The 18,089-nt window shown below is 34.2% G+C and overlaps 1 protein-coding gene across 1 annotated transcript; it reads left to right on the plus strand.

Annotated features, from left to right (window-relative positions):
- Window positions 1–6,809: 6,809 nt before the first annotated feature.
- Window positions 6,810–10,135, plus strand: LOC145598896 (scarecrow-like protein 22). The gene is made up of 2 exons (XM_081655298.1): window positions 6,810–7,288; window positions 7,438–10,135. The coding sequence occupies exons 1-2, from the start codon at window positions 7,286–7,288 to the stop codon at window positions 9,817–9,819; spliced, it is 2,385 nt and encodes a 794-aa protein (XP_081511424.1). The 5' UTR covers window positions 6,810–7,285; the 3' UTR covers window positions 9,820–10,135.
- Window positions 10,136–18,089: the final 7,954 nt, after the last annotated feature.

The raw sequence follows: 18,089 nt of genomic DNA on the forward strand, positions 1-18,089 counted from the left end.
CCAGAACTGCAGCTGCTTGAAGCAGAAACCACATGATTCTTGCTCCTATTTAAAGCTTTCATTTTTAAGATGAAGTATATTATTAGTGGTTTTTCATTGTTGAATTGTTACTCCGTATTTGGTTTTTTGGCACATGTATGAGTACATTCAAAGATTGTAATGTTGTAGTCTTGCAGAATCCTCATCAATAATTTCGATACAATATTCATTGTACTGTAGTTCTTATTGGTCTATACTCTATAGCTACAGCTTCACATTCTTAAAACATATATTTTCTTCATTAATGGCAAATACTGGTAGTAGTTCGATCTATTTTCCTACCTCAGCTACTCTATACCAAAATACTTATACCAGCCTGAATAAGTAATCTATCCTCCCACTCCTTAGTCCTTACTGATATCAGCCAGGATCAGTTCTACATCCGGAGACAAGTCATACAACACAATATCACAAAAGACGTTTAATTAGTTCTCCTTATAATATATGAACGATATTGCTGGTAAGCTGAAAATTTGCGTTACGATTGATAGAAACTAAATCACAATCCAGCACACTTGAATACGATATCATTATTTGAAGTCTTAATCAGTAAACACTAGAAGAAGGAAATGGTAAGTACTACCTCCGTTTCTTATTACTCGCAACAAAGGGGTATTATTTGTGAGATATAAAATATTCATTTGTTGCAAGTAATAAGAAACGGAGGTAGTAGTTGGTTTAGTAAATGTATTCCCTCCGTTTTTGAATACTTGTTTCATTTCTCCCGGGCACGTATGAGTGTATGACAATTACTCCACATACATTTATATATTCTCTACAACTCCTTCTGTTTCAGATTTATGGTTGCACTTCATGTAAACTACGTATCTATATACGCGTTATACTTGAAAAGGAAAGAAGTACAAGGTCACTTTCCACATTACACAAACGTAGCTCAACTTACTCCGTTACCATGGCTTAAAGCCTTAAAGTCTTAAACCAACATCATCAGATTCATCACATGGAGTTTGGGATTATTTAGCGTTGCATTTATTGACTTAACTATATCATAAACTTTTTTTCTTTTCTTTTCTTTTTTTTCTTTTCTAATTCTAACTAATCATCTCTTTATTACCCGGCTATTATTCCCTTCCCACCAAAAAAAACATGGTTTAATCTATATTGAATTGATATAAAACCTTTGTATGTTTCCTTCCTACCGTCAACTAATCATCTCTTTTAATAGTAGTGGAGGAGAGGGACAACAATATAATCTAATAATCTAAATACTACTCTGAATCCCTTTTTGTGATTGGAGAAAAATTTAATTATTGATTTCGCTCAAACATGCTTAAATTAATTATTTCTCTCAAACCCTTCTCTATTTTCTTAAAGAGATATAATTAGTAATTTTTTTAGTTGCTAAGAGTCCTAGTATGCATATTTAATGCAATCATCGTGTTGGAAAACTCCTATAGAAGTTAAATGAAATTTTGCAAACAACTACCATTTACATGACCATTTTTTAGAACAACTACCATTTAAAATTTTCTTTTGAAAAAACTACCACAAAAACACAAAAGGTTTGAGTAGCACTACCACATTTATTGTTTCCGTCGAGAATCTCTGTTTTTGGGGCATATTATAAAATTTCCCTCAAAAAACCCAAATTAAATGACAATATTGCACTTCATTAAATTTAATTGGATTATACACTTCAAACGCCCCAAATCTTCCAATTTCTTAAAGCCCTAAATTCAATTTTTTTGACCAATAACCCTAATTTTAAGATTTAATTGAGAAATTAAATAAACTATAATGCAAAATTAAAGATAATTGACCTATAATGGTGTTTTACTATCGAAATCTCTTGTTTTCTATACCACAATTGATTGGAATTTTATAAATTAGGCTTTTTCAACTAGAAATTCTTGCCGGAAAATAAAACGTGGTAGTGCTACTCAAAGTTTTTATGACTTTGTGGTAGTTTTTTTAAAAGAAAATTTTAAATGGTAGTTGTTCTCAAAAGTGGTTATTTAAATGGTAGTTATTGGCAAAATTTTCTAAAATTAAGGTGATCATTTGAAAAAGACATGGTTAGGGGAAAATGATGAGTAAACAGGAGCAAGCATCGTCATTTTTTTTTTTTTTTGAAATCTAGAGGTGATCAAGATTAGCCCGGTCCGTTGGTCCGGCTCAATTTTGGGCGAGTTTTGGGCAGAATTTTCTGGCCTGCCCGAATCGGGTTGGGCCCGGCCCGGACCAAAAAAATTAATTTTTTTGAGCGGGTTTGGGAATACGCTTTTACACATATTTAGTTGATTTTTTAGGCTCGACTCGAAATTGGCCCGAAAAGCCCGCATGGCCCGACTATTTTTGGGCGGATTTGGGCACAAAATCCCAGCCCCGAAACTTGGCCCGACCCAGCCCAGCCCGGGAGTGGGCATTTTTTTTAGCTTCGGTTCGGCCCTCCCAATGATCACCTCTAGTGAAATCCTAATAGATACGGATTATATAGGAGTGAAATAATGTTGAAATATGTTTGTTTTGCATTGCTATGGTGCCAATTTTGTTGATTAGAATAGAGTAATCTAGGAACTTAACTTTTTCAAAAAAGATGAGTTACGTTGGTCTTGTATAATATGTATTCCCTCTGTTGTGTGTGTGTGTGTTTTTTTAAGTGTTCTGTAGTGACATGATACGTATGCCGATGTAAAAAATTGATTAATATTATATTTAAATATCAATAAATATAAATTACAACAAACCACATAATGACACATGGCATAATTTACCGGAACAGCAAGTTGCCCCGTAATTCATCAGGTTATGTCTCATTTTGAGGACATACTTTATAAAGTTCGACTTATTTTTACTTAATCAAAAGGTTGACTTATTTTGAGCTAACCGAATAAAGGTAGGCTTATCGTGACAAATTTCCCAAATAATTATATGTAGTCCATATAGAATTACGAGTAGTTTGTTTGAAAATGACCATCGTAGTGCAATTTAAGTGTAGATTCCAATATTTATCAAGAAGAAAATGTTCAATCAATTCACTAGGGTAATACTCTTACCTCAGATCCTATAGATTTGGGGTTCGAATCCTATCAAGTGAGGATACATGAGGGTAGAGATTTCTTTACCCTCCCCTCTACTCCCAAGTGTCTGGCCCGAAAATATTGGACCAAAAAAGCCTGAGGGATTGAGGTTTGGTAATGGTGATGGTCCTCCTTACCATTTAAAACACTAGGGTATAATCGTAGATGGCCATTTTCATAATTTGAAAAAGGCTATAAATGAAAATAGGAATTTTTTGCAATTCTATTTGCATTGCTTGGCTTGTCAAATGAGCAACTACTCTCTCCGTCCCCGAAAAAATGACCCATTTGGGTTGATTACGCGGGTATTAAGAAAGTTAAATAAAAAAAAGTAAAAGTATATTGAAAAGATAAATTTACACGGGGTTTATAAAAAAAGTAGAGAGAAAAAGTAATAAAATTACATGGAAAATCAAATTAAGTTTAGGAAATTGATGGCAACATAGAGAGATTACCATACCCTAGCTAAGGGTCGATCATCAATGTTTTGCAGGCATTAGCATCAAGCCACCAATGCTCTGTCTCGGCTTTTTAGGCAATTAAGCCTAGACAACATGGGTTATAGTTTTTGATATGAGATCAAGTGCAACTTGATTAGCTTTACAAATTTATTTATTTTTTTAAAGGTGAGATGAAGTGACTTTACTATACTAGCGCCTCTTATAGATTAAGTCAGCTCAACTTCGCAGGTCAACACTTGAGAGTAGAGGGGGGAGGTAAAGGAATCCCCTACTCTCAAGCAAATGTTAGCCTTGGTGATTAGTTTTACAAAATGCTTGTATTGGAAATGTATGTACACGTAAATTTAACTATACATACTACTGACTACTCGTATTAGTATTATTACGGAAATATCAACAATATTATATATTGATATGCGTCATTTTTTCTTACTCTGTACCTTAACAAAATAATATGGAGAGGTATTGCTATGATTTGAAAAAATACAAATGGAAGAGGGGGTTCACGACAAAGTACTACGAAGTAGAAAAGAATTGACAGCCTTATTTATCACAGTAAGAAAAAGAAGTTAACTCCAACTACAAACTCTGTCTTGTTAAAAGGATGGTACTGTACTAAGACCACTCCCACTCATGGTCAAAAAAATAAAGGCCCTATTTGGGAGAAAGCTGAACCTGATTGAGTTAGCTGATTTTAACTAGCTAATTTTATTAACTGATTTGACTAACTTATTGTATTAACTGATTTTATAAAAGTGTTTAGTAAATAGCTGATAGCTTAAAGGTGATTGAGTATGTGAAATGACCAATAAGCTAATTGTAGGGTAGGTAGTTTAGATAGGATTTTAAATTAAATGAGGTTATAAGAGTCATTTCACAATAATTAATGAATAAGCTAATTGAAAAAGCTCCTAAAATGAGCTTTTTCAAAAAGAGCTTATTTAGTGGAATAAACTCTTTCAATAAGCTTACTACCAAACACTTGTATTAGCTTGTTTGACTAGTCAATCAGCTAAAGTTAGTCAAATAAGCTAATGTACCCCCAATAAGCTTACTACCAAACAGGGCCAAAATGTCATTCTCTCTCTACCCACTTTCTCACTCCTCTTTTTTACTTTTTTCCATGGGCGTTTTTTTTTTATACAAGTCCTCACACACTCATGGGCTAAAATAAACCCACAACAAAAGTAAATTTTTTAATAATAACGAATTAAGTAGAAAATGTGATTATTCGAAGTGCACAAAAATAACTAAATGGGTGTCTACTCATAGATAGAAATAAATTATGAACATTGATGATTTTTATTTTTGTTTTCAAATATGTTAAATTGGTCAAAATAGCTATTTTTAGATTTGATTAATGGGCTACACAAGTTACTTTAGCATTACAAAAATGCCATGGCTTTGGGCATTTCTGATTTTCCTCATGGGCATTTATTTTTTTGCCCATGAGTGGGATACATGTTTTTGGATTTTTACCTTGAATTTCTCCTCATGGGCATATTTTTGACCATGAGTGAGAGTGTTCTTACAGGTGCCTTAAATCTGGTGGTAGCCCATTTCCTAGCAAATTTGCTCTTATCTTGGGAGCTTTTTTGTCACTTATTTTTACTGACCCATTCTTAAGTTTAACAAATGTTTTTCCAAATCTTTAAACTAATTTAGGATCTGTTCTCTTCAGCTTAATTTCAGTTGAGTTCAGTTTTTAATTTCATTATCTCATAAATAATTCAGCTCAGTCCAATATATCAGAACAGACCCTTAGGCCTTTGATTTTTTATTTTTTATTTTTTATTTTTTGGCTAAGTAATCAAGTTCAAGAAATTGGTTACTTAAAGTTTGTAAACGGACTGATGTTGACACCTACTGGTTGCCTGGTTGGTTTATTAATTTATTATACGAGTAATGAATTGAGCAATAATTATTATAACGTACTTTCTTCATTCTTTTATAATTGACACGTTTGATTTTTGATACATTTGTTTATTTTTCTTCGAAATTTCTTTGTTAAATTTAATAAATCTATATATTAGTGTAGATGTACAAATGTACCAATCTCCTTGTAGTTGTAAGGAGTATTGTTGTTTGCATAGATCAGTCTCCTTATACCTACAAGAAAAGGAAAGTACCACAGTGTAAAATTTATTCAACGATTATAACTTCAATGAAAAAAAAACCCTTAGTTGATTCAATGTTATTATGTAATGCTGTAGATTGTCGTATACATTTTATATTAATGACTTGGGTAATTTTAAAAAATTAAACCACATGTATCGGATCCGGGACATTAGCAAGGCTAAAATATAAGTTTGATATTAAAATACTCGTAATTTAAATCGAGACGAATTTAACAAACAAAAAATTATTATTACTTCTTTTATTAATTACTTCTCTAATACGAAAATTTGACCAATGATATAAAAATTAGGAAAAATACACTTTAATAATCCTAATTATGGGCGATTTACCTACAATAATCCCAACCTACGTTTATTTTCTAATAATTCTAACTATGCCCTGAGTTTTCCTCCCGCAATAGTCATGTATATACTTGTTGGAATCGTCTCAATTCATAGTTTTCGAATATTAACTTTTTTGTAATTTATATTTATTGATAACTAAAAGTTTTAATTGGTCATCGGGACTATTAGAGGCAAAGTACCCCCATAGTTAGGATTATTAGATAATAAACCTTAGTTGAGATTATTATAAGTAAATCGCCTATAGTTGACATTATTAAAGTGTATCGTGTCAAAGATTTACGAAGTTCTCATACTCGTACTCATATATGAATAGTAGTACAAAGTCAAAATGAAGCACTAAGGGCTTGTTCTCATTGACTGAACTCAGCTGAACTGAGCTGAGCTGAACTGAACTGAATATTTTATAAGAGAAAAAAATTAGGAGCTAAACTGAACTGAGGGCCTGTTCTCTTACGTTGAAATTCAGTTCAATTCAGTTCAGTTCATTTCAGTTCAGTTCAGCTCCTAATTTCCTTCTATTATAAAATATTCATTTCAGTTCAGTTCAGTTCAGCTCAGTTTAGTCAATAAGAACAGGCCCTGAATTGAATTTTAACGTAAGAGAACAGACCCTAAAACAGCGGAGTGGGAGGAGTTTAAAGAAAAAAAGTGAAAGGGGAGAAGATTAGAGGAGTGTAGAATGGGTTGAGCAGTAGTAGATCAGTTGGAGGCAAGAGGGGACATAATAGAACCCCAGAGAAAATATACAAGTACTGTACATAACTCACAAGAGAGAGAAAAGAAAGGGTTGAGTTAAATGGGTTATTGTCCTTGAGAAACCAAATTGAAAAGAGGGAGAAAACTAAAACCCAGAAGAAAGAAAGAAAGAAAGAGGAGAGAGAAAATAGGAAAGAAAGAAAAGAGGCAACTTTATTTAACTTTATTATGATGCACGCATCCATGCCAGAACAACCATACAGACTAGTTACTGCTACCCTCTTTCATTTTTAGACTACATTACAAAACAACCCCCTAGGCTCACCAACAAGGAACCCCACTCTTTTTTTTTTTTTTTTTTAAAATAAAAATTTATCATATGATATTATGATTTATGATATGAAGAAGCAACCCCTCTTTCTCCTCTTTCTTCTGTATTAGTAGAAGAAGAAGAAATTAGAAATGTTGTTGTTGCTCAAGGGATTAGATATGCCTGATTTCTTCTTCTTCAACCACTTTCATCCACTTGTTCTGCTTCCTCTTTTCTGATACCACCCATTTCACTATGGTATTGTAATGGTTTCCCTTTTCTCAAATCTCTTTTTTTTTTTTTTTTTTTTTTTTTTCAAATGTAATGTCTTTACTCTCCAGGGTTTCTTCTCTTTAATTGATTAATTTGTAAATTTTTGGGTGGTGTTTTTTGTTTTCTGGATGTAGATGCGAGCTATGCCCTACAATTTGCAAGGCAAGGGTGTGGTTGAGGTTTCTGGTTTAATTTCACAAATCTCTTCTTCTGTTACTCCAACCTGGAAGACCCTAGACAATTTACAGCACCACCAACAACTTTCTCAGGGAGACGAAGAAGACGACGAAGACGAATTCTTACAGAATCCGGCGAAAAAGCAAATCTCGGCAACAAAGACAAGTTCGATTGAGAGTGAACCCACATCTACTCTGGATACTACCCGGCGCAGCCCCAGTCCACCCACCTCCACATCCACTCTTTCATCTTCCTTCACAAATTGCAAAAACAACAACAACTCCACTACTGCCGGTGTGGCGGACCCAGCTTGTGCCCGGAAAGAGGATTGGCCCTCCCACAACCACCACCAACAAGGATCTGACAATGACAATGTCACCGCTGCTTCTTCCGCCGGAGTCGGAGTTGCCGGTTTAGAAGATTGGGATGCCTTGTTTCCAACTGGGGAAGGTGCTTTACTGCCTTGGATCATTGGAGATGCTGAAGACCCTTCTTTGGGTTTGAAGCATCTTTTGCAATCTGGTACTCTTGTTGATTATGAGGGTAATGCTGGTCTTGGTGTTGTTGATCAAGGTCCTGGATTCGACACTCCGCCGCCGCCGTCCAGGCACCACCTGCTGCAACAGCATCCTCACCCTCTCCCCGCGGCAGCTGCTTCTGAAGGTGTCGCCTTTCTTGGGGGGTCTGAATCATTTGGTAATGGTAATGGTAATGCCAAGATTGGTTTAATTTCTCCCAATTCTTCATCTGGGTATTTGGATACTAAAAATGGGGGGATAAATCCTTCAAGTGCTATGCTTCTGGGTTCAATTAACAGTATTAATAATAATAATAGTTATCCGCACCAATTTGAGGTTGGTGATGAAAAGCCCCAAATATTCAACCCACAATTGGTGATGAACCAACACCAGGTGCAGAGCCTAGGAAACCCTAGCTTCTTCATGCCCCCATTGGGTTACTGTCACCTAGACCAACATTTACTTCAACCTCCCAACAAACGTCATAATCCCGGCGTTGTTCTAGACCCCAATCTTGCTGTCAAAAATCCGTTTCATGATCAGGGTCATGAGTTAATGTTGCGGAAACAGCAGCAGGCGGGTGTGGGTTTCCAGCAGTTTCCCATGGGTTTGCCTCCGCCAATGATGGTGCCTAAACAAAACCACCATCAGCAGCAGCAGCAGCAACAACAGCAACAGAACCATTTCCCATTGCCCGTCCTACATCAGCAGCAGCAATTGCAAGAGCAGGCTATTAAAGATCAGCTCTTCAAGGCGGCAGACCTGATATTAACTGGGAATTTCTCACTCGCGCAAGAGATATTGGCGCGGCTCAATCACCAGCTCTCCCTCCCGGCAAAGCCCCTCGTTCGGGCTGCTTTGTATGTGAAGGAAGCTCTACAAATGCTCCTGACGGGCAACCCAGTTGCAGCTCCTTCGTCAAAGACCCTCACTCCATATGATGTTGTTCATAAGATGAATGCCTACAAGATGTTTTCTGAGGTCTCCCCCATTACTCAGTTTATGAATTTCACTTGCACACAAGCTATTCTCGAGGCTCTTGATGATGCTGATGCTATTCATATTATTGACTTTGATATTGGTTGCGGTGCTCAATGGGCGTCATTTATTCAAGAGCTTCCCTTGAGGAAACGAGGTCCTCCATCCCTCAAAATCACTGCCTTAGCTCCATACTCGACTCACCCCTTTGAACTTGCCTTAATCCGTGAAAACCTTGTGCAATTTGCCAATGATATTGGTATTGCTTTTGAGCTTCAAGTTGTCAATTTGGATTTGTTTGATCCGTCTTCGTGCTCCTTGCCCAATTTCAGAACCTCAGAGGATGAAGCAATTGCTGTCAGTATCCCCATTTGGTCGTCATCCAATCGCCCAACTATCCTTCCACCCATCCTCCAGTTCATTAAGCAGCGTTCCCCCAAAATTGTGGTCTCTTTGGACAGAGGGTTTGATCGCTGTGATGTTTCTCTCCCACAACATCTTGTCCATACTCTTGACTCGTGCACTAATTTCTTAGAGTCACTTGATGGTCTAAATGTAGCCACAGACATTGTAAACAAGGTTGAGAAGTTTTTTATCCAGCCTAGGATTGAAAGCACGGTGTTGGGGCGTGTCCATTTCCCTGATAAGATGCCCCACTGGAAGAACCTATTTGCCTCGGCTGGTTTTTCACCCGTGCAGTTTAGCAATTTCACCGAAACTCAGGCAGATTATGTGGTAAAGAGAACTCCAGGGAGGGGATTTCATGTGGAGAAGCGGCAGGCATCTCTAGTGCTAAGTTGGCAGAGGCGGGAACTGGTGGCAGCTTCGGCATGGAGGTGTTGACTCAATTTCATCAAGCTAGGAGGTTTGCTTTCGCATATTGGTCACATTGCATTCCCGGAGGTTTTTAAATGTTTTATGTGATACATGATATTGTCAATAATTAGAAGCTATGGTGATGATGACACCTCTCTTTGTGGCTTAAAACTCTTTTCTATCTCCTTGCTTGTGAGTATCCTAGCCTTTGTGCCTTTCAAGCCGGCGTATTATTTTGCTATGTACAACCAAACAATTAACTTCAAAATTTAGTATTCGTAGCTTTCATGTCCTTTGACATTCTAATTGTTAAGTATCATATTTTTCTGTCCATGTTTATTTCTCTCGCAAGTTTGCTCAATGTTGAAATTGTTTTTACTTGATTGTGTATATTTTTCCATGTTTAATTTATTGACAAACAACTAAGTTATGATGATCAGAAATGTAGAAATATTTTCCAGTGACTTGAGAGGAGTGGATATAGGTAATACCGCTGTGAGTTAGCATTATTGGAGATTGCCTAGGCACTAGTTAGCAATTGAATACTTAAATGTTTGAGTGATTGTGCTTTTTTTTTTTTTGGGGTCTGTTTCTTTCATCATCATATTTGGTTATTGTCATTTGTCAATTTGTCATCTGTCACGTTGTCATATTAATTGGATGAAAGCTTACATCAAGGCTCGATGTTTCATATTTTTTTGTCCTTGTGTTGATCTGCAATGCACTTTGATTACCTTGGCCTCCCGTCTTCGATGTGAGTGATTATCTTATCCTTCTTGTATTCCCAGTGAAGTCAGGTATGTTTTACTGTTCTACTCAACCCTCTTTGCATAAATTTTTTGTTTCAGTGAACATGCTACTTTGAAATTATCTACTTGCTCTATTGAGTATGCTGAATGAAACCTGTAGCTAGGAGTGTGATTCTCTGGCATATTTACTCTTTATTCTCCCATACTCATTCTCTGATTTTGTGTTATAATAATTATATACTGCTTTACTTCTTTTATCCTTTAGATTGTCAAGAACATTCATGTATCTAATCCTTAGAATTGTTAAAGTTGAATATTCAAGAGTACAGTATTCATTTTCGTATCTGGTATTCTCAAGTTCTGAATAGGCTACTGGGATGGAGAAAGGGTTGACAAATCACCCAGGGGGTCGGAAAATAATATAATTCCAATTACAGGTGAGAGAGGGTAGTTGACTTGTAGTTGTGATATTTTGGATAGGTGGTGGTACTTTGGCTGGTGATGATGGTTGGGAGGTACAAGGAGTGGTGCATTGTGAAACATCGAGAGGAAGGGAGTATTCGGGAGTACTAATGCTTATCCATGAAGTTCCTATGGAATTTCCTCTTATAATATGGTAAATGATTGGAACTAAAACCCAATTGTTGACATAATTAAAAAAAAAAAAACCCCTTAACTTGGGGACAGGGACATAGTTTAGTGAAAATTTGCTACTCCATTGAAGTTGCACTAATCAAGTTGGTCATTATCTATGCATTATGGCGCCGCTAAAATCTTTTGTTTGGTGGGGGATAGATCTTGTATTGTTAAAGAATTAGTCTTGATTTCCTCTGCTTTATATTTTTTTGTAAGATCTGTTTATTGCTGCTAGATTAGTAGGTAAGTTCCCAACAAAATTGCAAGGAAGGGGGTGCGTAACTTTAGAACATATCTATTGTATACTCGAATGTTCACTTTAAGATGTTGGGTTGACGAACATGAATCTGTGAAAGAATACTTGGCTAAATTCAGTTATATCCTATAATTGGTTAAACTTTAGGCTTGAGAGTCATGTTGTTGATACCCTTGGTTTGCTTGGAATGTCTTGACAATGTGGATGAATATACCCCCATCAGTACGCAATGATTTACATGAATACCCCTGGCCCTGGGATTTGGTAACATGTTAGACTGTCATTGAATTATTAAAGGTGTAATCTTTAATAATGGCTAAGTATTAATAATTAAAAAATGTTACTAATTGAGGATTAAAAAAAAAGGAAAGCTTGTCTTACTGTGCATTGAATTTGGTTCCCTTCTCAGGCATTGCATTGTTTTAGTAGACAGCTGCTAATCAGACCACATGGGTCATGTTTGATTGATCCATTAGCTTAATTAGTTTACTCATTTATTCATTTTGGGTTACATTATAGTTGCTATTAATATAATCTTCTTGTTCTTATTATTGTTATTTTAAAGTTTATTTATATCAAAATCATAAGTTTAAGGGTGATGTAGCTTTGTTTGCAAGTGGGTTATTTATTTAATTGGGGGTGATGAAGATGATAGATAGAGCTAAAACAGGGCAAATTTCATTGTTAATTAATAAAAATCCTCACAAGAACATGCTAGGTATGGACAATGACAGTTTAAGGAGTAGCTTTTTGTCATAATATTTAGTAGCCATTATTATTTATTTAATTCGTTGATGGTCCCTTATTTCTTTATTTATAATTACCAAATTAATCCCTTTATTTAATAAAGAAAATCACCTAATCTCTTTTGAAAAACTGTGTTTGTATAGTTTAATAATGAGTAAAAGAAAGGTACAAAACAAAGTAATAGAGAATGGGATTTGCTTTAAATGGGTTGGCATTTGGCAAATTGTCTCTGCGTTATTACTTTACGTCTCCATTAATTTTGCTGGGAAAATACAGGGATGCCGCTCATTTTCTGTTTTGGTGCCAAGGAACACTTTTAACTATTTTAACTACTTTCCCCCCCTTTTTTTTATTTTCTTAACCATTATTTATTTAAGCTACTGTAAGAATTATTATTATTATTTTATCTTTTTTCCATTTCGTTTTCTTTAGCATAGAATTAAACGGTAACTTAAATTAAAAACTCTTTTGGATAGCTGACATGTTACATAAGCAACAATCCAATAGTTTAGCCATGTATTTCCCAAACAACGTCCATGGAACCATGAGGTGTCAAAACCACACCCAATTTGACGCGATTCAAAATCATTCTGAAAAATATCTGATTTAAATTTTGACTCACTTGAACAAAATAATTTAGCATGACTTAACTTTAAAAATTGACCTAACCTGAACTCACCGAACTCGATCCGAGCACCTGAGTTGACACTTTTAATACCACTTATGTAAAAGGATAGTACCCTTAACAGTGGTCCATTGTCTATTACTTGTATGATTTATAAGTGATGATATATTAACTTTGATTACATATTAAACAAATTTGGAGTAAACGTTCAAACAAAAATACTCTGTATAATCATATACAGTCCCTTCTCTATTTGGATTATAGTTGCTCGAGTGGAGTGGTCCAAGTAGCTTAGCTTCCATTCATCCTTCCTAGCTTTAGTCACCTCATCGAAAATGGAAGATTAAAAGCTGGGTCATCTAAATACAACTATGTTGTCTTCATGATCCGTCCTCATCCCTCCTTACTTTTTGTATTGAAGTTAGGCCACTTTCCTTATTTACTCTCCCTTTGTGTTTTTTTTTTTTTTTTTTTTTTTTTTCATCCTTTTTCAGCAGGATAATTTAATGTCGAGTAATATTTTGACAAATGCATTATTTAAATATTCTAAGTTTATTTTTATTGTTTATCTTTAAAAATTAAATTAGGCACATTCAATCTAATTAGATTTGTCTCAGTGTATCTAGGTTTTTTTTTTTATTTGACAAATACAAGTAGTTTATTAAATTTCTATATAGGAATGAGATTCATATAGACAAGCATTAGCGTACAAAAAAATATTGAAATAAAAATTGAATTGATTTAGAACGTACAAGAGTCATACTCATACACACACACGCACACACATACAGTGATACAGACAATACAGTACAACAAAGTTATAGTTCCTCCTGCTCCCGTTCTTTCCAAAAAAAAAAAAAAAAAAAAAAAAAAATCATCATCATATCTATCCATTTCAAGTACTCCCCCCCATCTATATCATTTATTTCCCTCTCTATTGTCATAGCATGATAGCCATATGTAGTTAGCTTGTTTTGGCAATATATTTTTAAATTTTCACCTGCATTCCTTGATTTAATGATATGTAGTCGGTTGTATTTCATTTTATGTGTTTAAGAAATTTTTGTAAGTACTTTTGTGTTGAGACATTTTTTAAATTTTTTTATTTGAATAAATATAAAATTTTTTGAACTGGTGGTTTATCTTTTTATTCACTTTGGAAGTCATGCGCATGATATGTAATATAAAATTAATTACATTATATAGGTCGTATAAAAGAGAGGATTAACGTAACATGTAATTAAAGTGCATGTAGTGTGCATATATATATATGTATACATTGATGGAACTGTTTATTTGGCCTGGTGGTGCTTAAGATCACATGACGAAGAAAGGAATAACAAAAACGAGTGCTACATCATATCATTTCATACTATCCTTCAAGCCACCTACATTTAATTTGTAATGCCCAAAAGCAAGGTATCTTATCTTTTTATATCATACTTTCCCTTTTCACTTCATTTTATTTAATTGCTTGTTAGTTAGTTAGGTTGTTATTTTAACTAATGCCTTTTCTTCTTTTTTTCTTCACATAATAACGTACTGTAAGTTAAAAGACAAGGAGAAAAGGAGGGTGAGGCAACTCATCAAGTTCCTTTACAAAAGACTAAGGTGTTATGGCGTAAGTAGTTGTGTCCAATATTAGGATTTAGGACAAATAAGAGGAATACATTTCTTTTAGAAATAAAAAAGTGGTAAAAAAAAAAAAATTTAAAGAATTATATAAACTATAAAGTGGTTGAAAAAGATCAAAGAACAGAGTAACTAGCTAGATAGAAACCTTAGCTTGGAACTAAGGTGGGGTGAATTATTTTCTAATAAGAGCTTTGGTTGACCATTATATTTTGTAATTATATCTATACCAAATTACGACCAGTACAAAGTAAAAATATTATAAAGTGATCTTAATAAGAAAATACTCTGTTTATATATGTCACGTAAACCCGTTTTATTCAATTAATGTCTGTAATGACATATTTAACAAGGTAACGCTTAGGGACATAAGTTATGTCATATCAAGTATATTTAGCTCAAATTTAAACATGTACTACGTAATACGTTTGACAACAAAAGGAGTGTATATTAAATAGTTTTCATTTGGTAAAAACAATTAGTCTCAAGGTGGACAAAATCAATTGACTCCAAGATCGAAACCTTTTGCATGCCAGACCAATTAGCTTATTACCAGCTTAGCTAGTAATAAAACAATGCGTACATGCATGAGTACGTATAGATCCTCTAATTATCTTGACAAGTGATGAGGAGATACAATATTCTTATACTACGTATATTATTTGGTTAATTGCGACTGTAACTGTGTATATAGTAACTTAGTAAGTATCTTGACGTGTTGTATATACTAAAGATAGATGTACCGTGTATAAATAATAATAATAATAATAATAATAATAATAATAATAAGATGCAGATATAGATTCATTATAATAATTAATAAAGACATAGATGAATTGCAGACATAGAAAACGGTGAGTATGGTGTAGTACTCCGTAAGAGAAAAGAAAATGAAGTAAGATTTTCTGGAAAGGCGAGAACGAAGCAGGAAAAGGCAGAAGCTTTCTGGAAAGAGGCATTAGAGTACACGTTCATGGTCTTATAGAAAGTGTTAAATTATAGACGACGACGACGATTTCATTATCCTTTTTCAATATTTTTGTTGTTTTAATTAAAGTGCTTTTGTGAGTAACAAGCCTCTTCCTAGGAGTGTGTACAGTGTAGTAGTGGGACTCTGGACTCTGGACTCTGTGAGAGGCCAGCTACTGCTGTTTACTGTACGTACGTAACCAAGACTAATTTTTTTTTTAATTATAATGAGCTGATTTTATTTTAATAAGGAACAACTTAAAGGCCTTATTGTGTTGGAATTTTGCATATATTAAATTGACCTTGGTTATTATAGTTAAGGTAAGTCTCGATTGAGGAAAGAGTAAAGAAATTAAATCTACACCCTTAATTAAAGTGTTCATAGCAAAATCTGATTCTATATTACGTTTTTATAATTTTTACGTGCTTGGAAATGAAGATATGTACATTCTAAGATGTGTCTTGAAAACCATGAAAAGTCAAATAGAGCAAAAAAATAAAAATAAAATTAGGGACAGAGGGAGTACCTTTTTAGTCAGATAAATCATCTTTCTAATCTATTTCTTCTTTATATGTTAACCGTAGTTTGTTTCGTCAGTCATCCCAACTAAATAGGTGCATTTTCTTCACTACTTCCTTAACGTACGTCATCTAAAGATGAACCAAAAAGGAGTTCATGAAATCTTTGTACAAAAAAGGATTAATTATTGTTTCATGAGATTGCAACTCAGCCCGCGCGATCTTCTTCTAAAAGAAACTTAAAGTTGTGGAACACCAACAAGGCATGTGCCGGGGTCCATTTATAAATAAAGTCTAAATATAACTCATTATGTATGATTCTGCGTAGATTTAAAATTCAAATAAAATCTTGTCTTGTCAAAAAAAAGTCAAATAAAAGAAAGGTTTGTATTGTATCCCTAAGAAAAAGGAACAAGGAGTTATATATACATATACTTGTATAAAAAAGAGAGGAAAAGATGGTATCCAAAAAAAATTACAATATAAAGTACTCAGGTAAAGGAGTGATGCTACACATTGTATGCGATAGCCCACATACAATATCATTGTAAGTATGCCACGTCAAAAGGGAGGAAAAAAATGAGAGGGAAAAAAAAGGGGAAACAAGACGGGAAAAATGAACCCCAAAAATACAAACCAATCAAATGCTGTCAATAATGATTTGTAAGTAGACCACCACAAACAACCATTTTATGTGTAGCCTTTTCATAGGTAAAGACCCTTAACTTGTAATTTTTGTAAAGACAACACCATCGAAGTGAGTAAAAGCTATATCCTGAATCATTCCAATAATAATATCGACAGCCATAAACATACTTGCATGGAGAAAAGATAAGAATCTAGCATGATGATAAAATTAGCAATGTTAATAATTAAAACATGGGTGTAATGAGACATAGGGAATTTTATTTTATGGTGTAATTAGGAAGCTAATCAATGCGATATCCTCTTCTGATATTTCTTCTTCTCTATTCACTTTCGTAATTCACCATAAGTTCACGCTTGCATAGGTTGTGTTTGGCTCATTAAATTGAAATGGATTGGTATGAATCTCATACTAGAGAGATATGAATTCTAAAACTCATAGTAGTCTAAAGTTATTTGACTTTGTTATTAAAATGGATTATATAATTCATTAATAGAATGAATTGTGAATCTTAGGGGGAGAAGTAGGTATGAGATTCCATAGGTTCGACTGTATGAGGTAGAGTTAGAACCATTTGGGTATGAGTATTCCATTACTAAAAAAACATTCACCAAAAAAAAAAAAAAAGATGGAATGAATTCTATCTCTATTCCAAATGACCTGACCAAACGACTTCTAGTGTATGCATATTTTTCCAGTGAACAAGGTAAAATAAAATTTCTATTGACTAGCTAAAACTTCTTTTTCACGATCTTCTTCACGCAAATTTCATCTCTGTAAAACTAGTCCAACTAGTATCCACCTTAGAGTAGGCATTATATAAGAATACAGTCAACAAGGATTTAACTATGGAGTACTTTGTGATAATAAGAATAAACTCATCAAAGTAATTTTTATTACCATTTTTAATTGTGAGCCGAGTAACGTTCATTGAAGTCTGCTCTGTCTCAGCGAGCTAAGCTAGCCTTCACGTAAGACTTATTGAAAACATAATATCAAAATATTAGAATGATCATATATAAAATATAATGCCGGCATTTATGTTAGAAATATTGGAGCACGAAATGACCCGATAACACACCAGCTTTAAAAGGGACATGATGTTGTTTAACCTTCCACCAGTTCCCTTTGTTGCCTGTTGGTTGTCATATAGTGGGTCTTATTGTTTTTCTTAACTATAATTATGCTGCTTCTAATCATTGACCCTTGCACTAATAATCTTAATATGCTTTTGGGAAATCTAATTAGTTAATTACCAATCTTATGCACACAATTATATATATATATTTCTTCACAACTAACAATATATGCTAAGCTAGGCTCCTAAATTAAAGCATTGATGGGCTTTACACTCAATTGTACCCAAGAAACATTGAGGGTCCACTTAATTATAAATCCTAGACATATATACTCGGTAACAAATTTCTAGGGTTATGGACATCTCAACTTACAAGAAAATTTGCTATACAAATCTAGGTTAGGCTTCGTCATTTACAACTTTAAATGTTTTCTATTCAC

This window comes from Chenopodium album, chromosome 20 (assembly GCF_948465745.1).
Source record: "Chenopodium album chromosome 20, dcCheAlbu1.1, whole genome shotgun sequence".
In the NCBI taxonomy this organism is placed as follows: Eukaryota; Viridiplantae; Streptophyta; class Magnoliopsida; order Caryophyllales; family Amaranthaceae; genus Chenopodium; species Chenopodium album.